General features: G+C 44.8%; 1 protein-coding gene across 1 annotated transcript in view; it reads left to right on the top strand.

Moving 5' to 3' along the window:
* Positions 1-26,936, top strand: part of LOC138472731 (uncharacterized) — a 146,464-nt gene that overhangs the window by 101,043 nt on the left and 18,485 nt on the right. The window contains exons 3-4 of the mRNA XM_069611049.1: positions 24,130-24,241; positions 26,428-26,540. Coding sequence (XP_069467150.1) covers positions 24,130-24,241; positions 26,428-26,540 — 225 coding nt within the window. The remainder of the gene's footprint in view (positions 1-24,129; positions 24,242-26,427; positions 26,541-26,936) is intronic.

Here is a 26,936-nt window from a genome sequence, read left to right as displayed (position 1 = left end):
ACTCCCAATCATTTTTTTTCTTTTTCTTGTGCTGTCTTCATACTTTGTTTATCAGGATTCTTCCTTTCTTTCTTTTTCTTCATTATTTGTTCAACCTGTTTCTTCTTTAATTTCCGGATTAATTTATTAGACTCTCCTGTTTTCTTTTATTTTTTGTGGTAGGAATGTCATCATTCTGATTTTGTTCATCCTCTGTACAATGCAACTCATCAACAGAGGCAAGGTTTTTGTTGTTTTTCTGATTTCTCTTTTTTATACCTTTGTCATGTTTCGTAGTTTCTCCTTTTTTTAGTTTTCTTATCCTTAGCTATTTCTTGGTTTTGACTATGATCTTTTTCTTTTTTCCTATTATTTTCCTCTTCATTTTCTGCTAATTGAGCAAGTCGTATAAATTCTTGCATCGTTGATTCAGATAGAGGTGTATCAACCACTACCTTGTTTTCATCCATTTTATGGTCACAATTGCATATTTTCCCCTGCTTTACAGGAGAACATTTTTCAAGTTGCTGCATTTTGTCGGTTAAATTTGCCATGATCTACTTTAATTCATCATCTCTCTGTTTAAAAGCCTCAAAATTCTTCATTATTTCTTGGTGATGTAACTGAGTTTCTATTTTGTTTGATATTGTGAAATCATTTATTGCATTCCTTAGGGCAACTAGTGTAGTATTATTGATTTCCAAATCCTTTGTAATCTCTAGTAAATGTCGTGTATGTAAACGCACTTCTGAGCGAATCTCTTCGTAGACTTTTAGCACGGATGGCAATACGTAATTCAGGGCTATGATTGTAGATGGACTTGCGTTTTCTTTTGTTGATTTATCTTCAAGTTTTCCCTTAAGGCCATTCTCATTCCTGTCTTTTTCATTTTCAGAAGGATGCGTGTGCAGACTTTTCTCTGCATTTGTGTCGTCCATAAGAGCTGATATGGCATTTAGCTCAAATGACGACCCCATATTGGGCAAGTTGTCAGAATGAACCAGGGCTTGATCCGACAAATCAATTGTTATGTCCTCTTTTTGATTGATATTCTGATCTTGATGGTCATTGATTTTACCAAGTTTTTTCCCCATAGATTGAGTCTCTTTTATGTTACCACTTTGCATTCCATCTGAGTGTTGATTTCGTGGAAAGTAGTTGAGTATTGTATTTTTAATCGTTGTTGTTGTTAATGTATAATCCCTGTGCAAGGGCACATTATCATGACATCTATCATTCTTTGGAGTAGATGCACCAATATTATCATTAGTGGTGAGATGTGATAAGCCAGAGACTGAAGGTAATTTTTCATCATTCGGATAGACACTTTGTATTCTGAAAAAGGTAGACTTTTTCTTGTTTCGCATGGGTGATTTGAATATTGTTCTGTTTATCATAGGTAAATTCTTATCTCCATTCGATGGTTCATCAAATTCTGGTATGCAAGCTTCAAGTCCAGCTATAGTACTTCGCAGATTGTATCCAGTCATCTTAAATAAATTTTACTTTTTCCTAGGATGCTTTGAGATATATTCGGAGCAGCCAACAAAGGATGTAATTTGTAAAACTGTTGAAGTCGGAATTCCCGGAAGTATATTTGTTGGAATACGTGTAACACGATACGGGTCCAAGGCAATGCCTACAGTCTTTATTTGTATTCACCAGCATTAGGGACGTGTATCATGAGACAGGTCAAAGGCAAAGCCCGCAGTCCCAGCTCTGCGTCACCGGCGCTGGTGACAATTGCTGGAGATTAGTTCAGAGGCAAGGCCCGCAGTCCCCGTTCGTAAATACCGACAAGAAAAGAGGAGGAAGGATTCACACGGGTCGGGTCTGGTAAGGTGCCGAAAATCAAAGGTTTTTGCCCCGCTTTATTCACAAACGCTGACTGCAGTTGGGAGCGGGTCAAGAACCAAACATCCGCAGTTACCACTCAGCTCTAAGCTACCAAAGCGACGTCCCACAGAAATGTAAGTGAAGTTCGTAACAGAGCAACTAGTTCAGTTTGTGGAGTATGTACAGTAAATGCAGTACGATACACTAAGTTATTTAAGGTTAAAAGTGTTCAAGCAAGGACAAAACACAAAGTCTTACCAGTGTAACTGTCAAATGATCATACATTTTTCCTTCGTTGCGTGGTAAGAATTGCGCTCTCAGCTCCTCAGACCCAAAGAGCCCAAGACCCAGCCTCCGACTCTGCGGCCGCTCCGCGGCGGGAGGAGGTTTTTAAAGTCTGCTGATAATAGGGGTAGAAAGAAGACAGGAATCAAAAGAACTCCAGTGAGGAAAGCAGGTAACAGGTTGCAGCCCCAAGACTCAGCCTCCGACTCCGGTAGTCAGTGAAGGAGTTGTTTAAGTCAGTGTCGGTGGTTATCCTGAAAATGAATTCAGTGTTGTCTGCATAGTTGTAACATGTTAGCCTGTGCTTTGTTATTAGTTTCTTGAGGGGTGCCATGAAAGTATTTAGAGATTTGATTGTTGTGGGACATCACAACTGACTGTTCTTGTTCTTGAGATGAAAGGAGATAGATCGATTGGGCTATTTCTGTGAGTAAAGATGTTAACCACTGCAGAGTGAAGTTGTGAATACCAGATTCTTGAGATCTCTTGATTAAGGTTGTGTGGCTGAGGGTGTTGAAAGCTGCTTATATGTCCAGTAAACAAGTGCCTAGGTTATGTTGTTGTCAGCATTCATTTTTATACCATCACAGATGGCAAGAAGTGCTGTTTCTGTCCCTCTCATTGGTTTGCAAGTACATGTGATTGGTCCATTGCTCCGTTTGATTCCACATGTTCTTGTAAATGTAGTTCTCTAGGATTTTGGCAGGATATGGCATGTTGGATATTTACGTTTTGTTAGTTGGGTCATCAGCTTCTTGTAGGGATCTTTCAAAGAGGTTTAATGTAGGAATCTTTGTATGCCTTTGGTACAATACCTCTTTCAAGTGATTACTTCATCAATTAATTTAAGGAGAGGGCTGAGGTTTCTTTGTGGAGTTGTTTTTTTTTTTACATGTATAACGAGCAGGAGTTGTTGAGTGATCCTGCCTTATTACTCTTATTCACTAGTTTGTAGAAGGTTTATCTATACATTGGTATGAATTTGTTAGGTCCTGTTGGTGATGGCTGGTTTTCTCTATCTGGTATGTTAGTTGTATCTGAGGTAGTTGTGTCGATGACTTCCTGGAATTTGTTGATTTTGCTTCTCAAGTGGTCTGCGATGCTGTTGCAGAGCTCTTGGGAAGGTATGGATGTCTTGTTGCATGAGATGGGTTTCTCGTATGGTTATTGATTTTGTACATTTCCTTGTGTGGGTTTACTGCTGTTCTGATTCTTTCAGTGAAGTGGAACCTTTTGCCACAGCTGCTTTGTATAGATGCATATGCTCTTGCAATGTGTCTTTGTCGTGTTGGTTGTAGTGTTTCTTCCAAGCTTTCCCCAACTTTCGGTTGTTTCTTAGTGTTCTGAGTTCAGGAGTGAACAATCTCTCTGCTGCTTTTTTGTTCTGGAGTGAACGGTTGTAGGGGCATCACGGAATCCAGGATTTTTGTAATCTAGGTATGGAGTTCATTTGCAAAATTATCTTGCATCATTTGTTTCAGTTGGTGGTTATTGGGCTCCATGTTCTCGATTAGTTGTTCTAGATTTTCTAGGTTACGTTTCTTCCAGTTTTTTCTGGCTATGAATGCTAGGTTTTATGTGAAGTTGGCCTGTTGGTTGAGATGTTGGTTGTGAATGGGATCATGTGGTGGTGGCTCTGTGTGACTGGTAGGGAGGGAGGTAGTGGTGAGTCCTTCCCTTCTGATGATTGCATCCATTGTATGTCAGCCAGATGAGGGGCTTTGTTGGCGGTGGCCACTTGCTTGAGATGAAGTCTTGCCAGGAAGACACTGAGGGAGTTTACTGATGTTTCTTTTATTCTCAGACCAAATGTACAATCCCTCAGTATGACGATGTTCTTGTTTTTCACTGTTTGCTCGCTATTGTGTCTGTAAATTTCCCTGAGAAGCTCTGAACTTGTATGTGGGTGGTCTCTACATGACTAGGAAGACTATGTTTATTTGGTTGCTGAGTTTGAAGTTGACAAGAGGGGATACTCATTCTTCGATGCTGGTTCAGAGTAGAGAAGAAACTATAATATGAGTTTTGTGTGCCAAAGCACAACCTCCCTTGCACCTTCCTTCTCTATTTCCTTGTGTAATTTGAAAGTTATTTGAGAGGGTTTTCTAGAGTACTACCTTGTAGTCCTCTGAGAGCCATGTTTCTGTTAGGTACTCTATCTGATTTCCTCGAGATATTTTCATTGACGCAGAACTAATCACATTTTTATTTTATGTAGTACATTCTACTGCAAATGTATGCAGGGAGAGCCCCACACTCCCCCAAATCCCATGCCCATGTAGCTTCTGTATTACCTTAACCCACCACCATATACAGTTGCAGTAAAATGTGTCGACAAACATTCAATGTGTTCTCCCTCGATGGAAAAAACCTACAATGGAGTCCATCTATGCCTCTGTTAGGAATAGTTGGCTTGCGCCACCTTTGGTTAGAACATCATTGATGTCTGTTTTGTGTTTTGCCATTGAGCATACGTTGACCAGTCTGCAGTATATTGTGTTCTTTTATGTGGGAGGAGAGTGTTTGGAGTTTGTGGTTCTGGTGTTTGTGCAGTAGTGCATGTTGTAGTGATTGCAGAGTTTTCTCTGTTACATTGCTGAGAAGTTCTATATGATCTATGGTATAACCGTTCCAGTCTTTTGTTATGAATGTAGTGCATTATGTACCCCCTTTTGAGCTCTGGGTTACCAGCATGGCACTATCCCACAACATGGAGTAAATGTCGCTGTGAGAGCTGTTGTTGCCCTAAATGATTTAACTTTGTCTCAACTTTGAACAATAGATCATGTGGAGGCTCAAATTGCTGCTAGTGGGGTCAGGCTGATGGGGAAGTTGCTGACAGTGTCAATCTTTAGGATTATGCACCCCCTGTAATCCCATACCCATATGAGCTAGACATATTGGGTGTTTTGGGTCTTAACATTCACTTGATGTGACTGGGAACCCCATGCTTGTTTTCCCCCACACAGTTGCTTGCACTATTCCACTTCAGACCCATCACCCTTTTTACTCATTGGTGGGGCTTCTCTTGAAAGATATCAGGAGTCTGCTTGACCCCTTCATGAACTATCAAGTTCTTGAACTACTTGACATTCTGACATCAACCTTTACTGATACTCAGCGGAGTGCCCCCTCTTGCTTCCAGTCATGTCTTATGATTCCTTATGCAAGAAGTCAATTTTGCTCTGCTATAGAACTATGTAGTATAAACAATGGGTGCACAAAGGTCTCAGCTACTTGGCTAGTAGACAGAAGTGTTATTCTCAGTGTAGATTTTAGGCATCCCTGACTGGTGTCTTCCTCAAAGAAGAGCACAATACACAACCAGCATCATTCAGAAGACAATGTACCTCTGACTTGATCATTATTGCCGTACCTTCCCTGGTGCTCGAGGTAAAATCATATCTCAATGCTGGTTTTATAACAGGGGTAATCTTTGGGTCAGGCAATCTTGCTCATACACTTGAGACACTGGCCCTTTGTCTTCTTCTTTCTGGTGCCTCAACTTTCATATACAGTGCCACACTCCTATCTAAGTAAATACTTGCTCTCTTACATTAGGCATCACCACTGACATTAGCCACCTTTCTTTTTTTCTAGGGGAGGCTTCCTCAGGATGTACATTTCTCTCATGTTCACTCAAACAATTCTCTTTGTACTTATTTCCTTAGAATCTCGATGCAGGGGTGAGAGGTTGTGAGTGTTGGTGTGATTTGTGGCTGTGGAGCTTTGGTAAGGAGAAGAATGCCCCTTTAATCACCCATGCCACCATATTGTGACCGCACCCAGAGTCGTGTCGGGCTAGTATTCATTTACGCTTTGTGAAGATCCTTGAGATGGCATGACGTCTCCCCCTTCCCAGCGGGAGCCCTTATCCATGAGGCTAGGGATGTGCATCCGATAACCAATAGAGCCCTTAGGGGTGATTATATGAAGGAGGACGTCATGGGGAGCAACTCCCCTCCTGGATAGAAAGACGCAGGTTGAGGATATGGCCCCTTTAACTCCAAACTCTGTGAGCTGAAATCAGGGTAAAACATTCCTGCACTTAGGATTATGTCTGAAACAATGTGTTATGGTAATACATGCAAACCTACTGGTGTGCCAAAGTGTTATGGTTGTTACTAGGGAACCAGCCTATGTAAATGGCGTCCCTCAACTGGAGGGAATCGCCGACAATCACCTTCTCAAAATTACACGAGTATAAGAACAAGGCATCTCCTACCTGGTCTTCGGAGGGTATTTGGAGGAAAGGAGTGATTCACCTGACACCCTCTCTCGGCGCTGATTGATCGGCGCAGAGTGAAGACGCCAGGGAAACCCTCAAGGGGGAGAAAACCCTCGCTGGTGGAATCCAACGGAGAAGAGGCTGGACGGGACGGGATGCAGATGCGTTTCCCCGTAGGGTCGGTTTGGCGTTTTACTCCTTTATGTTAAATTCAACGTCTCCTTCCCTCAGCTGTCCGCGTTGACTGAAATAAGAGGGGAGAGATTAAACCTGATAGAAAAGTAAGTGAAAAAAGGAAAAGAGGTTCAAGCAAGTGGAACCTACCCTTGGATTGAGAATGTATGGAGATGCTGAGAGATCGGATCCCACGTGCGGGAGGAAGGGTAATATCTAGGTGGAAACAGACACTTTGGTATGAATGTAGCTTCTAAGAGAGAAGGAATGATGATGACGGAAGTCTACTTTCCTTCCCGTACCGTAATCCCGACTGAGTGCTGGAACTAGTATCTGGAGGCCAGGACTTGGTTTCCAACCGCAGTGGCAGTCGGGAGGTGTAGTCCGTGTGCGTGTAAGATGTGGGTTGAGCTGTACAGAGAGAACAGAGGAGAGGGTTAACAAGCGCAGGTGGAGGGAATATATTATGGAGGACTGATGAGGAATGCTGCCTACCTAATGTGGAAGGGTCCCGGAGGTTTCCGTGTTGAGTTGAGCTACGAAAGGGATGGCTCAAGAGTTCCGGGGAGTGGATGTGAGGATTCCTAACGGAAGGGAGTAGAGAAAAATGGCAGTGAGATAAAGTCCTATTGAGGTTCGGGATCGGGTTCCGAGAAATCTAGAAGCGATACTCACGAAGCGTGACTTCTGTGTACAGTAGCAACGCGATGCTGTGATGGATTCGGAACCGGAAATACGTTCCTGTGATGAATGGGAGGAGCTTGTTCTGCGGTCTCCCGAAACACTGCACTGTTCACTGGTAAAACCCCGGCCATCTTGGATTGGGGGAATTGTATATTCGATATACGTCGCCAACGGCGCCAGAATGACCATTTGCCAAGAACACTATGATTGTTCGTAACAGTATGCCCCCTTTTATGTGCAACAAAGCCGGGTTTACCTGGATGAAAGCGATAAAATGATCGCACCAGTCTAGGGGCGTGAACTGCAGAAGCCGGTTCCCAAGATCGTTCTGCCAGGGAATAACCCTTCCAGTCCACTAAAAACTGTAACCTCCCTCTATTGTAGCGGGAATCGCAGATTCCGGACACCTCATATTCAGGGCCGGTGTCCGTAAGCACGGGAAGAGGATTTTTAGTGGTTTGTAAATGGAATTCATTCCGTTTGTCTGGTTTTAACTGAGAAACATGAAATGTGGGATGTATACGTTTCCATGAGTATGGAAGTTTCAATTGAAAGGCTGCCTGACCCTTTTGTTTGACAACTATAAAAGGGCCAAAATACTTGGGGGATAACTTGGAGGTGACCAGTCTCTTAGGGAGAAATTTATTCGATAGCCACACTTTATCTCCCACTTGTATTGGGGGGGCTGGAGTTCGATGCTTATCTACTTGTATCTTGCCTTTGAGTCGTGCCTCTATCAAGGCTTCCCTTGCCTCTTTCTGTCCTTTCTGAATGATGTCTATCATCCCGTTGATGTCCGGAAAGGATGACGGAGAATAGGAAAGCGGTGTGAATACCGAAGGGTGAAATCCGTAGGTACAAAAAAATGGGCTGAGACGTATTGCTGAATGTGGGGCATTGTTATAAGCAAATTCAGCTAGAGGTAATAGGCTCTTCCAATTATCTTGTGCGGCTGATATATAACATCTGAGGTAGGCTTCCAGGGTTTGGTTGAGTCTTTCTGTCTGTCCATTTGTCTGGGGATGGTACCCAGAGCTTAGAGCTCTGGAGATTCCGAGTATATGACATAACTGTTTCCAGTATTTGGATGTGTACTGCGAGCCTCGATCTGATATGATGACTTCCGGAAGTCCATGCAGAGAGAATATGCGATCCAAGAATACCCTAGCCATCACAGCAGCGGATGGAATATTTTGGAGTGGAATAAAATGAGCCATCTTAGTAAGCGAGTCTACTGTCACCATGATGGTATTACATCCTTCCGAGATCGGGAGGTCCACTATAAAATCAGTGGATATGATTTGCCAAGGTTTGGAAGGTATCTGCATTTGTACCTGTTCTCCCAATGGAGGTCGTCTAGGGCTCTTGGTTTGAAGACAGATAGGACATGATGCTATGTATTCCCGGACGTCCTCTTTGACATTTGGCCACCAGAACTGTCTTTGAATAAGATCTAACGTACCTGCCCAGCCTCGATGACCTGCCGAGTTAGAATCGTGACAGAGACGTAATACTTCTAGATGCAAATCTCTGCGAGGGATAAAGATTCTTTGGTCTTTGAGGAACAGGCCTTGGCGGGGAATCAAGTGGTATTTCCCAATTAAGTCTGACTGTGAGGCTTCCCATTCTCTTGACGCATCTATGATCTTTTGCAGGAAGTCTCGGATCACTGTTACCCTCATGGGTTTAGGGAACATAGGTTCGGACCTGAATGGAGTCTCCTCCACCGGGTCTCTCCGAGATAATGCATCTGCCTTCAGATTTGTTGAACCTGGGATGAAAGTAAACTTGATGCGGAAAGGAGAAAAAAAATGTGCCCACCGGGCTTGGCGACTGTTACAAGTTTGAGCATACTGTAATATGCGGAGATTGTGGTGATCCGTTCTCACCTCAACTGGGAATCGGGCTCCCAACAACAGATGTCGCCATTCCTCAAAGGCACGTTTGATGGCCAGTAATTCTTTTTCCAGGACGGTATAATTAAGTTCAGCTGGAGTAAGGGTCTTTGATAGATAGGCTATGGGTTGTTCCACGTTATTAGTCCCTGGTTGGAGGAGGACAGCTCCCAGAGCCTGATGTGATGCATCCGATTCTACAATATACCTCTTCTGTTGGTCAGGCATGGATAGTATCGGAGCTTTGGTAAAGAGTTCTTTCAGTTCCCTGAATGAGAGTTGTACTTCTGATGACCAATGGAAGGGCACCCCTTTCTTTAGGAGATGAGTCAAAGGATGTGTAAGAGAGGAAAAATGGGGAATGAAACGCCTATAAAAATTGGCGAATCCCAGGAATCTTTGGATGTCTTTGACTGATTTCGGAATTGGCCATTCTGTGATTGCTGAGATTTTTGAAGGGTCCATCGCAATGCCTTCCCCTGAAAGTATGTATCCTAGATAAGCGACAGAAGGTTTATGGAACTCGCACTTCTCTATTTTACAAAAAAGGTGGTTTTGTTGTAAGCGGGAGAGCACTTCCTGTACATGGTGGATATGTTCAGACAATGAGGGGGAAAAGACCAGGATATCGTCTAGATAGATTATTACATAGTGTAGGGAGATATCTGCAAATAGGTGATCCATAAACCGCTGAAACACGGCTGGGGCGTTGGATAAACCAAAAGGCATAACTCTGTATTGGTAATGGCCAAATGGAGTGCGGAAGGCCGTTTTCCATTCGTCTCCTGGCTTAATTCGGATAAGGTGGTAAGCCCCCCGCAGATCGAGTTTGGTGTAAATGCGAGCGCCCCTTACGGCCTCCAATATGTCTGGGATGAGTGGCATTGGATACTTGTCTGGCACCGTAATCTTGTTCAAGCCGCGATAGTCAATGCACGGGCGGAGCTCTGAGGTGTTCTTTTTAGGTATAAAAAAGAGGGAAGCTGCCGCCGGGGAAGTTGATTCCATGATTAGACCATTTTTGATATGGGTTCGGATATACTCCTTCAGCACCTCCTTCTCTTTGGCTGAGAGTATATACATGCGTCCGAATGGGAGAGGACTGTTGGGTACTAAATCTATGGCACAGTCATCTCTTCGGTGAGGAGGTAATTCCGTGTATTCAGAGTGGGTAAAGACAGGTTGGAATTGCTGGTATTCTGGAGGTATAATGGAGATTTGGTTTAGTAGGGTTCCAGGAGGCTTCAAGTTTCCTGCTTCACAGGTTCCAGAATCGGTCTTTCTTCCCGTAAGGCAATGCTGGACGCACCTCTCGGAACCCAAGAATAAAGTCCCTGCTGCCCAATTAATGTACGGGTTATGTTTTTTTAACCACGGAATCCCCAATATGATGGGATAGTGAGCTGTCCGTATGAGGTCTAACACAATTGGTTCTTGGTGTGTCGCAATTGTCAAGACCAGGGAACCCGTATGATCTTTAATGGGGCCAGAAATGAGGGGACTACCGTCTACACTCTCTACAGGGATGGAAACAGTTTTTGCGGTTCTTGGAATGTTATGCCTTTGAGCCCAAGAATCATCTATAAAATTACCCGCGGCTCCACTATCTACCAGAGCAAGAACGTTTTCCAGTCGGATGTTATTCCAGGCGATGGATACTCCCAAAACTACCATACCGTTCTCGGGATTTGGGCTCTGGGGATCAGAAAAAGCACTAAAGAGGGAACTATTTGAATGGAATGGGCCCTGTACCGTCGTTCCCCTTATGGCCGGGCACTGGCGTTTCCCGCCTTTTTGCTGGGGATTAGAAGACATTCTTTGACTGTATGAGTGTTTGCCCCGCAATACATGCAGAGCCCAAGAGACTTTCTTCTAAATCGTTCTTCGGGGGTAAGCGGTCCGCGTGAGGCCCCCAACTGCATGGGTTCTTCTGTGGAAACGGATTTGTGTGGCATAACGTTTCCCTCCAAGTGGTGTCTACTGTTCCTTCCCTTTCTTTTCTCTCTGTTTCTCTCCTGGAGTCTATAGTCCAACTGCATTACCAGGGCTATGAATTCACTCATGTTGTATGGTCGATGTACCCTTGAGACCTCATCCTTTAATTCCTCAGATAGACCTCTACGGAACAACGTTATTAAGGCATCATCTGCCCAGGCCGTATCCGCCGCCATCTGTTTGAAACGGGTGATATATGTCAGGATATCTTGAGAGCCTTGTTTTAGGTCCAAAAGACGTTCTTGAGATGCTATAGTCACCTCTTGTCTGCCAAACATGTTCTTTACGCTATTACAAAAGGCAGTGTAAGAATCCAAAATAGGGTTGTTACTGGTCACTAACGGAGTGGCCCAGGCTAAGGCTGCTCCGGTCATTTGAGAAATCATATGACCTACTTTATCACGGTCTGTTGGGAAAAAGGCTGCCTTAAAGGCAAATTGAACAGTGCATGATTCCAGGAACTCTTTCACAAGATGGGGGTTTCCATCGAACCTGCCAGAGGAAAGTGGACCTGGGGGTACCTCTGAGCATTGAGCCGATCTACCCACTTGACTCTTTAAAGAGGCATTTTCCTGTTTGAGATTCTGTACCTCGGCGGACAAGGCCTGCATGGCTGCCGCGAGTTGTTGGATCTGTTGATCCATGGTTCGTAGAGATTTCCTGCCCGGATACTCGTGGGGAAGGTGATCGAGCTTTTCTTTTATGGGCGTTGCTAACTGTTATGGTTGTTACTAGGGAGATGCTGAGAGATCGGATCCCACGTGCGGGAGGAAGGGTAATATCTAGGTGGAAACAGACACTTTGGTATGAATGTAGCTTCTAAGAGAGAAGGAATGATGATGACGGAAGTCTACTTCCCTTCCCGTACCGTAATCCCGACTGAGTGCTGGAACTAGTATCTGGAGGCCAGGACTTGGTTTCCAACCGCAGTGGCAGTCGGGAGGTGTAGTCCGTGTGCGTGTAAGATGTGGGTTGAGCTGTACAGAGAGAACAGAGGAGAGGGTTAACAAGCGCAGGTGGAGGGAATATATTATGGAGGACTGATGAGGAATGCTGCCTACCTAATGTGGAAGGGTCCCGGAGGTTTCCGTGTTGAGTTGAGCTACGAAAGGGATGGCTCAAGAGTTCCGGGGAGTGGATGTGAGGATTCCTAACGGAAGGGAGTAGAGAAAAATGGCAGTGAGATAAAGTCCTATTGATGTTCGGGTTCGGGTTCCGAGAAATCTAGAAGCGATACTCACGAAGCGTGACTTCTGTGTACAGTAGCAACGCGATGCTGTGATGGATTCGGAACCGGAAATACGTTCCTGTGATGAATGGGAGGAGCTTGTTCTGCGGTCTCCCGAAACACTGCACTGTTCACCGGTAAAACCCCGGCCATCTTGGATTGGGGGAATTGTATATTCGATATACGTCGCCAACGGCGCCAGAATGACCATTTGCCAAGAACACTATGATTGTTCGTAACACAAAGGTGGAAATGAATCAGAATGTAAAACCACTGCTGCTGAATGGGAAATGCACTCAAACAACTGTAGTTCATTTGATTGTTTTCTATGTCATTCCTTCACCTATCCAGCTTGGGACTGTGTGGTACTGGGTTTATGAGAGCCATTACAGAACCAGAAGGAGAAACTGGCATGCAAGGAGACCACTTGGGAGCACTCAAGACTGAACTTGTGCTCCGGGAGACTGTCGCAAAGCCAGTCTCAAAACTTCCCGAGACGAGCACCTTGCGAGTCTACCTGAGGTTGGCACATCAGAAGCAGGGAGAAGGAAAGGTGGTGGCATGACCGGTACTGGGTGGGCCGAGTGGTCCAACAATATGGCAAGACCATCAGCAGCGAAGGGCGGCAGAGAAAAACTGGCCACCCAAAAAAGCAGCCCAGGCAGTGGCTGGAAGAAGAAGCAGTAGTAACAGGAGTTGATCCGCCCTGCTGTGGCCGAGCGAAGAAGAAACTGTTAGGAGAATTGACCCACCACCCCCAGCGAAGCCGGTAAAGCATTCCCTAAGAGGAGGTAAAAGGAATAAGCCTAAGTACGGGAGGGGGCAGGGAGGAATGAACAATAATGAGAACAACAAAATCATGAACCACTTTGTTGAACAGATCCCTGGGCAGTTCCACAAGAGTGTGATCCTAATAAGTCAAAAGGAACTCAGGAACATCGTCTGCATCCCAGTGGGGACCAGCTAAGATAAATATGAAAAGTTGACTGTTTGGAACCTTGTCTAGAGAAATACCAACTGTGTTAAAGTCTGCACCAAACTTTGGGGAATCTGCTAGGAGAAGGGAATCATTCTCCTAGCCCCTTGGAAATCCTACAGAATCTTGTGACCCAACACTTTTGGCCTCATTACACGGATGGCGGTAAGGATTTACCGGTACCGGTAAAATACCGGTACCGGTAAATCCTTACCGCCTTACTACGAGGTCCCTTTGTGGGTTGGGGGATTTAATGCCTGCTTTTTGCAGGCGTTAAAAACCAACCCGCAAAGGGACCCATGGAGCTAATTACGGTACCGCAATTTGCGGTACCGTAATTAGCGCCTTCCCCATTCCCATTGAGCCCTATGGGGCAAAAATGGGAATGGGGAAGGGCAATGGTGGAAGGGGGAATTACCGCCCTGCCAACCTTGGAATGGGGCGGTAATTCCCCTTTCCGCCAAGGCGGTGCCGGTATTTTACCGGCATGAACCATGGCGCTAATAGCGCCATGGTTCACCGCCATCCGTGTAATGAGGCCCTTTGTCTTGTACTTTTATGAACTATCAGTTTTGTTGAAAGACTTTGCATCCAGGGCAAGGGAGTAATTCTCCTGGATTGGAAGAAGACTGTGTTCATTTTGGACTTTGGCTATTGTAGCAATAGGAATAGAGTAGTACCCCTGACCAAGATGGTGCCTTCTTGTTTGACTTCCCTGAACTTTCTGACACTTCACTGATAAGGGCCTACTGCAGAGGAAACGGTCCGAATGTAAAGCACTGGTTAAGCTTAAGAAAGATCTCTATCGTAGGAGCAAATGGGAGATACTGGCATCTGCACTAGACTCCAGAGATTATGTTGCCTTCTGGAAGTTGGTTTCGGCCACTGAGGTAAGGGGAAATGTAGAAATCTAGTGCAGCATAACCTCAGAAACATGATTGGCCCATTACTCACAACTATACGAGGATGAGAGGTTTCAGGATTTGGTAAGGGCTGATATGGCCAACCAAGAAGAACAAAAAGCGGGGAAGGCAGCAGGCCCAGATAAAGTACTGCGTTAGTTCTTACTCTGTCCCTGATTCATGGAGAATGGCAGAAATCGTGCCTATTTACAAAAAAGGGGGCCAAGAGAGTCCCACAAATTACTGTCCCCATCTCGCTGTTGGGCAGCACAGGAAATTAGTTTTGCCAAGGTACTTTTGGGGCAAGTACAGGTATGGATGTCAGATAACGGGAAAATAGGAAAAAAGGCACGCTTCAGGCAGTCTTCCAGTGTGGGAAGGGAACAGTTGATCAGAATTTCCACCTTTACAACATCACCCACAAATACATTGTTCTCAATAACATGAGATTGTATGCCACATTTGTAAACCTACGGATGGCATTCGATTGTGTGCCACGAAATTTGCTATGGCAAGTTTTGGAAAAAAGAGGAATGCCAATGGGGATATTAAGGGCAATCAAATCCCTTTATAAGTATAATAAGCCTGTAATGAGAGTGGGCTTGGGGTGAGGTCACAGATGAATTCAGCGTAACCAAAGGAGTAAGGCATGGTTGCCCCCTGGTTCCGCTGCTTTTCTGTATTTACATAGAAGAGGTGGCTAAAGACCCGCCAAAGTTGGGCAACATGAGATACCCAGGCCTCTTCTTTGCCGACGATGCCGTCATTCTGGCAAGTACCCCTCAGAGCTTAAAGTGGCCATTGTCTGTATTCCTGAAAAAAGGGGATGAATTAAGATTGATCTGGAATACAGAGAAAATAAAATCAATGGTCTTTAAACCAACTTTTGGGAATAATTTGAACCTGGATGTCAGAGCAGGGGGCTTCCATGCGAACAAGTAAGGTATTTTGATTATTTGGGTATACGTTTTAGCGACAGTGGTTCCTGGATCAATCAAATTGCAAAGTCCACTGTCATGTTAGAAATATATAGCGGCGGCACCCATGCCTTATTTAATAGCCTTGGCAGGGGGGCGTTATCCCCAGCCTTGGATCTATATAAAAAGCAGGTGACGGTGGCCGCCGTGCACGGGACAGAGTTATGGGGGTTTGCAAACCTGAAATCACTGAGATTGGTAGAAAATAAGTTCCTTAAGAAAATATTAGGACTCCCTGTATCTATGCCTAATGCCCTGTTGCATCTCGAACGTGATGTATGCCCTATAAAATCATATGCTGCCGCGAAACCAATTCTTTATTGGTTACGGCTCTGGGCAATGCCCGAATTAGAGCCCTTTAGGGTGGACATGATCCATGTGATGAACCTCGAGGGAGCTAAGAGTTTGCCATGTTTGGCACATGTCAGAAAATGCTCTGGTGACGTAGACGAGCATGAAGCTTGGCTCCATCCTCTGTTGATTAGCAAGTCCAAGGTCAACGATAGTAAGGCTAACTTAAGGGATGAGTTGTTCAGAGGACGCACGGTATCAGCCTGTATGAACCTAAAACTGGCGACCGAATATATTTTACTCAAGCCAGATTTTGGGTTCGAGAAATATTTGGATTTGATCAAGCCCCTGTTTGCCCGGGCCCCGTTCATTAATTTTAGATTAGGCTCTTTGAAGGTGGCAAAATTTATGGTTGTATACTAATTGACCTTTTCACAATGGACCTTGGGAGAATTGACCTGGGGAAAATTGACTTAATTTAGAAGGTCAATTAGGACACACATGAAACCCCCTGCAACCCCCCCACCCAAGCCAAAACCCCCAGCAACCCCCTACCCGATACCCTTATATTATTTATAATCCAAAACCAACCCAATACATATATAAAATAACTAAAATAATATAAAGGTCAATTGTGCAGAAGGTCAATTAGGACCACTATAATTAGGTCAATTGTCCAAAAGGTCAATTGTAAAAGGTCAATTTGGGCAATACCTAAATTTACCACCTCTTGGAGAACAGCAAACACGAGTGCTTTGTCCCTTGTGCAATGCAAGTGAGGAGACTGTTCTGCATTTCATGTTCCTTTGCCACTCTACTCAGGGACTGAGAAAGTTGTATCTAAATCCTTTTTTTGAGATCAGCTAGTGTGTCCACAGCGAACAAAGCTCTAGAGTTATGTAAGAATACTGACATTCAAGGAAGAGTCTATAAAGTTTAAAATGTATATACCGGGCTTGGCTGCTGAGGCCTATATTGTGAGATGCTGTCCCATCAATACCACTCAAATTGGAGCCAGCTCTATTGAGAATTGCTGAATCTGTATTGTGACCATTGCGGGCCTGCAAGATTTTAAAAGTATGATACGAATTAGATACTCTTCTCCCTTGTTTCATCAGATAGGTTTTTATAAGATTTTAGAAATTGATATGCTGCTGTTATTTTTATGATTTTGAATCCTTTGAATTTTATCCTTTTGAAAAATGCATTTTAAATTAATGTTGTGTTTTTAAATGAAATGAAGCTCTATGGTGATGTTCTTTTATGGCCTAAAAGCCGAATAAAAAATTATAAATCAAACAATGCAGCTTCCTAACATTACTGGAAGATAAAAGAAATAGGAGTAAAGCATGGTAAAAGAGGCTCCTTGAAAAGAGACTGGATCTTATTACATTTATTTAATTGTTTTTTATAACACGCCTAATACCTTACCTGAGTTCGGTTTCTAAGCACGGATCCGGGATTTGAACCACTGTTGCTCTGTGTGGTCTTGCTTCCAAGACCAGCGCATCCATTCACTTACATTACATTATCTTGCACAAGGGGAAGAGGTTTATGCCACATCTGCACTAGAAACAGAACCCAATTACTATGCCAGGTACAACAGTTTCTGCAGAGACAGCAACAGGAAGTGTTGGGGAAGAGGGTGCACTTCATACATCATGTAGGCCAAGGGAATTAGGACACATTCTGGATTTTTCTTGCTGCACAAGCGATTGTATGTCTTGGAGTCTGAAACACCACATTTCATAAGGACTGTGATAAAGAGGAAGTTGGGCTGCATTGGCAAGCAATGGGGCTGATAGCATGGAGGTTCAAACAAAGACAGGCAGAGATCCAGTAACAGAAGGACCAGAGGTACAGACAGTATAACAGCACAGGGTCCTGATCAGCGCCCCATCTGCATCAGTCTTCCAAGTATGGTTCAGGGAAAATCTCTCTCTCTCTTTCTCTCTCCCTCTCTCTCTCAATCTATCTCTTTTCTCGCCTCAAGTTCAAATGTGTGTAACTAATTCTTTTTGGATTAAGTAACTTGTTTTAAGTCAATTACAAGGGTCAGAAGAACCAGGGTCACTTTTTTCACTAGTCTTAAACTTTTCTTCAGTGTTGAAGTCCATCATGTGCAGGCTAAGGAACCTACTACGACAACCAGTATTTTTATTTTCTTTCTAGAAGCGGTTCTGTTCCAAAGTACCTTAAATAGAGGATATCTTGCCTGAGCCCACAACAAGATTTTTTACGAGCATTTCAGTAGGGAGACCTAACTATCCAAAGGGTTCTCCACACCCTTGCCCCCCCCCTGTAGGAACCCTACCTTCCTCCCCAATAGGGCAACCTGGAAGCCTAGGGCAAGATAGTTGTCTAATTTTTACTTTTGGATTTGGCTGGCTTTTTATGCTTTGAAGTTACCATCTTGGCCTGCTGGGCCTGGGAAGGAATGCAGTTTTGGCTCACAGCTCCTGTACTTCTAATGATGCCCTCACTTCTAAAAGCTGAAAGCTTTGCCTGTCACATTTTCTGGACAAAGCCATCCTTAATGTAGACTTCTGAAGGGAATACTAGGTACATTGGTGGCCTGAAAGAGTAGCCTGGCCCAACCAACTGAAGCAATGCTACAACAATAATATCAGCAGCAGGGTCTCTTAAGCCAGCAGATACAAATAGGGTGTGCAGATATCTTGTATTGGAGCAATTACTATTTCCCCACTGGAACCTTATTCCTCTACCTGAACAGAGGCTGAACCAATCTCTGGGATGTCTGTAAAATAGTTAATCTTCTCAGTGTGAGAAGACGGGCTTAATTATTATTACTATATTTTACTGTACACCGTTTAAATAAACCTTTACAATTAATCAGCTAAAAATAAGACATTTAGAATAATAGTAAAATCTTAAAACCAACATGAACAAATTCATCAGGTTAAAAAGTAAGCCCTCACAACCGCAAGAGACAGTGCTACTGATCTACCCCCCCCCACACTCCCTCTGCATTGCTAACCATACATTCTCTATGCCCACCAGAGCCAGATTATGGACGAATTTACCAAACAAAGTAATACGATGGGACATCAGGTCGGGCAGGTTAATAATAAATGCTTCAGATTTTCTACCTCATGCTGGTTTTTTCAAAACCTGCAAAAAGCCAATCACTCAAACGCTCCAGTTCGTATGCATATTATTTCATTTGTTAACAAAACATTAAACCGAAACCTCATGAAGGCATTCCTGTAATTCCTATCAGGGAATCCAATCAGGGAATCTCTGCAAAAAGCCAACTTTCTTGTGGACACTTCTTTCATGTGCATACAAAGTGAATTCTCCCAAGGTTTCTCCTGTGGCTTCCCAATCCCTCAATAAAACTGCTGTTTTTGCACCTTAAAATGATTTGAAACCAATCTGTCCCTGGACATATCCTGTCCATTTAGCTGGGCCAAACATTGTTCCATAAAATCTTTGCAAGGGTCCCCAGCTTGCATAGATAGAAGAGCCGATTTTCAAATTTCAGCATACATAGAAGACGGCGGGGAGCACAAAAATCTCCGATATAAGGACAAATGCCTCCACAAAATCCTACTGCTGAGCAGTTGTATACCCAACTCATGGTGGATTGACACTAATGGTACACATTTTGGAATGTAGTAAAATACCTTGCTCCACAGCAAGGCTTCATAATAATCAAGCACCTCCACCAACCAATTTGGGAGAATTTCAAGACATAAAGTAACGTTTGCACCATCTTACCAGTGTAAAACTTCAAAAATGGGTCCAGCAAGATGATTCCATATTTATTGCTGATCTTCATCATTTGCGCTGCTAAAATAGTGACTTTCTTTTAAAAAAGATCTCTATAATAGGGGCCTCATTACGACCCTGGCGGAACGGGTTAAACGGCGCCGTAAAAGGTGACGGCGCTGTTCAACCCGTTCCGCCACATTACGAGGTCCCCTCGCGGGACACGTTAAGCACACCTGGGAAAACCAGGCGTGCTTACCGGGTCCCGCGAGGGGAAGAGGGAGCAAACAATGGCGTTATGGCCCGTTGTTTGCTCCCTCTCCTATTCCCATTCAGCCCTATGGGGGCTGAAATGGGAATGGGGAAGTACCGTGTCCGGGTCCTTGAGGGAGGAATTACCGGGCCATCTGAACTCGGAATGGCCCGGTAAGTCCTCATTCCGAGGACCCGGACACGGATGCGATTTCGGCGGCAACCATGCCGCCAATAGCGGCATGGCTACCGGCCGAACTCGTAATGAAGGCCTAGATGTTATTAGGTTGTGCCAATATTAGGAAAACCATTTACACTAGGTTGTCTATAATCTCCAAACAGACCTTATCAACAGAGCAAGCATTTTTACACCTCATCCCCTTTCTACGACAGGCTTAAGGCCTGTATCCTCACTGCTCTTATGTGACACATGGGGCATTCTATGAGAAGATCAGACTTTCCACAGTTTTAGCAAATGCATGGGATCCTGGAATTACTGAGGCTCCACTATTTACCTGACTGGATGTAAGACCACCACTACTTACCATGAGGTACATAGTGCCACCAATCTTACCTCACGCAAGTGGCGTATACCTCTGTTTTAGGGCCCTGCATGGAAGGAGAAATGTCCTCAATAGAACTCGTATTCTACACCACTTTACAAGGAGAAAGGGGTTCTCTTTGTGGCTATTCACCTAACAATGCAAAGGTTTAGAAGACCCATTTTCTCAGTGTACACAATGCACGCCATACTGTTTTCAGCTCCCTACAATTCTTCAGTATTGAGTGGGAGTCTTGTCAAGTTTGAGACTTATAGCCTCCATTTAACTCTGATAGTACACTTGTTTCGGCTCAATCAGCTAAAAAATTGTTTTACATGCACGCTTAGGGCGCCTACTCACATGACACATGGGTTGACATTTACCAGTCAAACCATGTAACTTACATGTCATTACAGACGAGGTATGCCAGGAAAAAATATAAAGCCCTGGCACATACACACTGACATAGTCCTCAGGAAACGTAGGACAAGCAGGAGAGAGACAGCCATTCCTAGATCCAGAACCATTGGTATTGGCCACCCGAGGAGCCTCACCCTAAAATGTGTGTTCTCGCTGTAGATCTATGTCCTTCTTTGTTGTAGCCAATTCTTACAGTCCATTGATGAAGTCACTCTAAGTCATATATTTTAGGTTCTAATTCTAATTTTCTAATTACAAGATCTCTATCTCTTTCTTTAGCAGCTAGCTCGGATTTTTGTAAGTCCAGCTCTCTGTAGTTCAGCCTTTTGGTCTCCAGTTGCTATTCTAAAAGGTTATCCCTTGAAAATGAACCAGATGCAGTGGTACATGGGGGAGAGTTGGTCTCCTCCTCCTGATAAGCTAGGTGCAGGGTGGTAGATGGGGGAGAGTTGGTCTCCTTCTCCTGATAAGCTAGGTGCAGTGGTAGATGGGGGAGAGCTGGTCTCCTCCTTCTGATAAGCTATGTGCAGTGGTAGATGGGGGGAGAGCTGGTCTCCTCCTCCTGATAAGCTATGTGCAGTGGTAGATGGGGGGAGAGCTGGTCTCCTCCTCCTGATAAACTAGGTGCAGTGGTAGATGGGGGAGAGCTGGTCCCCTCCTCCTGATAAGCTAGGTGCAGTGGTAGATGGGGGAGAGCTCGTCTCCTCCTCCTGATAAGCTAGGTGCAGTGGTAGATGGGGGGACAGCTGGTCTGCTCCTCCTGATAAACTAGGTGCAGTGGTAGATGGGGAGAGCTGGTCTCCTCCCCCTGATAATCTAGGTGCAGTGGTAGATGGGGGAGAGCTGGTCTCCTCCTCCTGATAAGCTAGGTCCAGTGGTAGATGGGGGGAGAGCTGGTCTCCTCCTTCTGATAAGCTAGGTGCAGTGGTAGATGGGGGAGAGCTGGTCTCCTCCTCCTGATAAGCTAGGTGCAGTGGTAGATGGGGGAGAGCTGGTCTCCTCCTCCCGATAAGCTAGGTGCAGTGGTAGATGGGGGAGAGCTGGTCCCCTCCTCCCGATAAGCTAGGTTCAGTGGTAGATGGGGGAGAGCTCAGTGGTAGATGGGGGAGAGGTGGTCGCCTCCTCCTGATAAGATAGGTGCAGTGGTAGATGGGGGAGAGCTGGTCTCCTCCTCCTGATAAGCTAGGTGCAGTGGTAGATGGGTGAGAGCTGGTCTCCTCCTCCTGATAAGATAGGTGCAGTGGTAGATGGGGGAGAGCTGGTCTCCTCCTCCTGATAAGCTAGGTGCAGTGGTAGATGGGGGAGAGCTGGTCTCCTCCTCCTGATAAGCTAGGTGCAGTGGTAGATGGGTGAGAGCTGGTCTCCTCCTACTGTGGTACATGGGTGAGAGCTGGTCTCCTCCTACTGATAAGCTAGGTCTCTGGAGATGTGTTAAAGAAAACACTCCAATAAAATAGATATTTCTCATCCAGGGACCTCTGCCGTACCCTCTACACTAATGGCTACCCCAGTGCGGGATGGACTGTTAAAGTGTTTGTAGTTGAAGGTAAGGTTGGGAGAGCAGGGATATGGCTGAAGGCTGTGCTTAGGGTATGACTAGTCTTGCTGAGCCCTAAGTACTAGTCTTAAAACATCACAGTAAGCTTGTGATCCTACATCCAAGATGGTGGTGACAAGTTGTTTGGCAGTGATACAATGATTTCCTTTTAGCAAGGACATTTCAGTAGACTCGAAAGGATCACAGGGCTAGAGACCTCTGCCGACACTGGCATCAGAAGAACATGGGCAGAATGTATGGGGGTAATTGGGATTGTCTGCACTTCTATTTTCCTTTCCATAATTGTGATAGTTGATGCTTTAGGCGAGTGTGTATTGCTTTACCTCTGCAGACAAGAGTGCCTTTGCCTGCTTTTCCCTGAGTATTAGGTCCGACTGCGCTAGCAAGTCTGTGGTGTCCGCTTTGATCCAGGATAGGACTGCAAGTGGTCGTGTACTTGTTATCATGTTAGACTGACCATAAGCAGCTCATGAATGACTCTCACCAACTGCGTGTGAAATCGTGTACTTTGCGTGACCTCCTCGCGAGTAGCAGCCTTGATCACATCTGGAACAGCAGCAGGTAATGCATGTGTCCATTCGAGCACTCTTCAAGGTTGCACATTACAGCAACAGGAATCACTGTCTTTGAAGCTGTGTCCATTGAATCGACCACTCGAATAGGGGATCCCAGTATGAAGGATCAATTGACAATGCATAAGCTATTCCGCTCAGGAGCAATCAAGAGCCATGTTGAGTGTATTGATGTGTGGATTTCACTGGGGTTTGCATGTGTGCAGCCCACATCTGGAGCTCTTTGGAGATTTTCCATTATCTAGTCACATTGTTTCCATTAACATTCTGAAACCATTATAGCTCTGGAGTCGCATTTAGAGTTTATACACCAGACAAGTTGTTAAAGCAGTGTTTTGCCACAACAGTGTAGACCTAGGGCGAGGGGAAATATGTTTGATGATTGCATTGATATGTGAAACGAGGAATACTTATCCTTGTCTGGTGCACTGCCGCAGTTTATGCACAGTTTAGGGCAGGCCTTTGATTCAGCAGATGTATTAGACTACAACTCCCAATATCTCTAGCCACATAGTCTGTAATGAGAGATCATGGGAGCTGGAGTCTATGACATTCAGCGAGCTGCAAGTTGCAGACCTTTGGGTTATGTGCTGAAGGATTACAAGCTAACAAGCAATTGCCAGAGTGAGCCAGAGAAGAAGAACGGAAGGCCTATGGAGTTGCAGTGACTCAGTCAGAGGAAGTGTTTGGTTAGCATGCAAAAACCTTAGCAAATATCCATTGTATTCCAGGAAGTAAGGAGATCCTGAATCTGTTGAAGAGTGTGTGGGAATTTTAAATGTTGTGGCTGCTCCACGTGGACTCAAGACAATAAGGAGCAGGTTTAGGGACCATAGTCTTTTTTCACAGTTACAATAGGATGCTGCAAGGGAGGCCATGGGTTTCCAGGAATCCAGAATTTCAAGGGACTGTTTCCATTGTGCTGTTCCTCTAGCAGTGAAAATAAGAATAATAGTAATGGTAATGATAATAATACACATTGTAATAATGGCAATATTGATATCAACAAAACACATGCATGTAGCCAATAATATAATCTTGAAAGCAAACATGTTTTCATCCATTTTGCTGCACACTTACTGCCCATGGTCCGCTTTGCCCCTGACATACCCTTTCCCCAGAAGGACTCTCTCGTCAGAGACCTCTTTCCTGACATCACCCCCACTCTGAAGCAATGATGATGTTCATTATCATCCTAGACATTCTCTCTATTTTCTGCTTGGTGTCAAGTGGGCAAGACAGGGTGCATTATGCTTTTGTTATGGCGTTGGTTTGCGTGTAGTACCAGTTGGGCATAGTCATCGTGTGTGTTTGGTCTGTCGAGTGAGCGGGTAAACACTCTTGAAACGTCTAATGGTGTCATGTTCAAGCATGTGTGGACAGAGTTAAAGTGGAGTGTGGAGTTGATGGTGTGGGAACCGGCACAGGACCTTGTTCAAGGCTGTGCTTAGAATATGTTGCATGTTGCTGAAGCTCTGAATAAAGTTGTATTCAAGTTACTTGGGGGCTGTGAACTTCCCCTGCACTTTGTGGGCTAAAGGCAAGGCTAACCTACCATGTCCTACGGGCTAATCACTTACCTTCCTTTTTGGACTCGTTCCAGGATTTCTCAAAGCACTCAGAAGACCTAAAAAGTATGAATCGCACTCACATAAACTTACTAGTGTGGTCAGTCCAGGAGGTTCTGGATACCCTGAAGGATTACCAACGAGAAGGTAAGGACGTTCTCTTGTGCTTTTATTTTTTTTTATTTTGAAGTTTACAAGCTTTACACAGTGCTCATCTGCAAAGGGCCAGGATGGATCAAAGACAGACAGAGAAACAAGAGAGTACAGTTCTCACTAAAGACACACACACAGTAAACAGGAAGTAGGCCAAAATATGGGGTTGCACTCTTTCAGATGGACTTCAGTTGATTATTGGGCACTGGAGTATAACAAACACAGAACAGCAATGTTTCTTCCAATGGTGTCTTTTTGGGGAAACATGCAAAACAAAGCAACAGGCAAACCAGCAACAGCAAATCTGCCTTCCTCTTCAACGTCGTATTCCAATGAATCCCACTGGACTTTGCCATTCCATCTCCTGGATTCGTAAGTCTATGCTCTCCTGCATTTCCTCTTGCCAGTCACTTACTAGAGATTGTGAGAAGTTCACTGGATACTACACACCTCTATGTCATTGGTGGACTTCTTTGTTGACTGTAAATCAATGTAAGGCAACTAGGCCTTGTATGTTGCCACTTCTGATATAATGCAGGCCTCATGGCACAAGACTCGGCAAAAAAGGGTGCAGAGGAAAGAAATGGGATAGGTGGGAACAGTAGGATAGATACGGTGTGAAACCTAATGAATGCTAATGTGTTATTGAGGGCAGTTGTGGAATTACCCACTATCTGGGTGCTGTTGAGTCTACTCTAGGCGAATTTGACATGTGGGTTTTCTGCTGCCATATGGTCCCAAGATGTGATGTTGTGGTAACAAAATTCACCTGACCAGCATGGAAAGGTGTGGAAATGATAAAACAGAGAACACCAACTACTGCGTGTGTGTGTGTGTCAGTTGGTTGATGAATTCCGTGTAAACTGGATAAAGCAGCAGGAACACTGAGTTGGCTAGTTGGATGTGTGACTGGTTATTCAAGTCCATGTCTGTGCTGGGAGGCTCCTAGGCACCATGTACGGTGCAGCGGCTCTTGCATTCCTCCAGGTGTCCTTGGGTTACCACCAATTGTTGTATTTGATTGTGTATCAGGTGTATATTCTGGTTTCCAAGGAATGATCACTATCATGTCCTCATGATTGTTTCTCCATTGTATGGGTAAGAGCAGAATGAACCTTCCAAGTTGCAAATGTTTCTGTTTTGCAAACACAAGGCCATTTTGGTCCCTCATAATGGTTAAAATAAGAGCCAACTGCAATGGAATAGTGCCTAGAAAGACGGTGCTGTGTGCCCCCTCAAGAGAACAGTTCTACCCTGAAGAACCTTCCTGGTGTGGTCCGGGGCCCACACAGGATACACAATTAACTGGCCACGATGTGAGTTTTATGTGAGGCTAAATATGTAGTGAACATAAAGCATTACTAGATTTGCATTAAGTAAACAGCTGAATCATTACATACAAATGATTGTAAATAACAAAGAATCGACAACTATGGAGTAGCAATATTTAATGTGTCAATCAGGGAATGGTTAAACAGATCCCCCTCGATCCCCCGCACTGAACTATAGCCTCTTCTTCTGCGCCACCTCTGCAAACCCGCCCATTCCTAACCCTTTGATCTTGCCATGTCCAGGACCCATCATTCCTTCCCCTAATTCTCAACAAGAAATCTGGTTTTAGCAGTGGCCTGCTGAGCGGGCCCCACCCAACACCCCTGCCCCCCCCCCCGCTGGGCATGGGCACCATGGGGCCCCCTGCACAACATGGGCTTGCGGAGGCCCCCGTTATGCCAGTGGGCTTTAGGCAGGGTCAGACAGGGATGGAAAATAGCTGCCAGCACCCAAAAGAAAGTGGTCCTCTTTTGAGAATGCCAATTGGTGACTGTTCATAACAAACTCATTGAGTAGTACCTGGGGCAGTGGCGGAGACAGGGGTAGGGAAAGGTGGGCGGCCGATCCCCTTATGTCCCCCCCGCGCCCAGTGCGCCCCCCAGCCTCCCTCTGGCTCCCAATTACCCGATCCACGGCACGAAAAGCTGCCTCTGCTACTGACCTGGGGCAAACAGTGCATTTTAAAGGCCATTGACCCAGCAAGAGTGGTAAAAAATATCAGCTGCCCAGTGTATTAAGCAATCAAGCTAGCCCCCAATTACCCTTTGAAGTGGTCCACACTGGCTAGTCGAGCTGGCCTTACTCTGGCTCTGACTCTGTTCTCGTTTTGTCTCCCTCTCATTATAAAGCATATAAGGCAGTACATCCACAAACGTGTCCCCTCCCAGAGGCTCCAAGCAATGGCGGCGTGGTGTGCACGAGCATGGACAATGTCCACTATTGCAAGCCAATGTGCAACCAGGTATGTATACAGCAGTGGTGCTTTCACGGTGCACTTTTTAATTGGGAGAGTGGAGGTAGCCATGGCCTCAAAGAAATAGTGAGATTTTGCAATGGGTAAACCGCTTGAAAGCTGTCAGAGATCAGGAGCGCTGATCGCGTGGATGGTCTGCCTAACGTGAGTTTGACTCTGTTTCAGACGTAATCACTGCTCAGAGGCAGAGAGCATTTGGGAAATCCCACCAATTTCTCTGTTAGTCAGACTGTCCGAGTCAGACGGTTTCTGGTTCTACCTGAGCAGCCAAAGTTTGATTTTATACTGCTTTGTACTTTTGTAAAATCATATTATCCATTTGGGTGAATGCCATATACGTGGGCATTAGTATAATTGACTTAAACACATTTGACCTAAAACATT

The sequence above is a fragment of the Ambystoma mexicanum genome, chromosome 8 (genome assembly GCF_040938575.1).
Source record: "Ambystoma mexicanum isolate Mex_15411 chromosome 8, UKY_AmexF1_1, whole genome shotgun sequence".
NCBI lineage: Eukaryota > Metazoa > Chordata > Amphibia > Caudata > Ambystomatidae > Ambystoma > Ambystoma mexicanum.
Note: the sequence above shows the minus strand (reverse complement) of the source record. Positions and strands in the feature narration are given on the sequence as shown.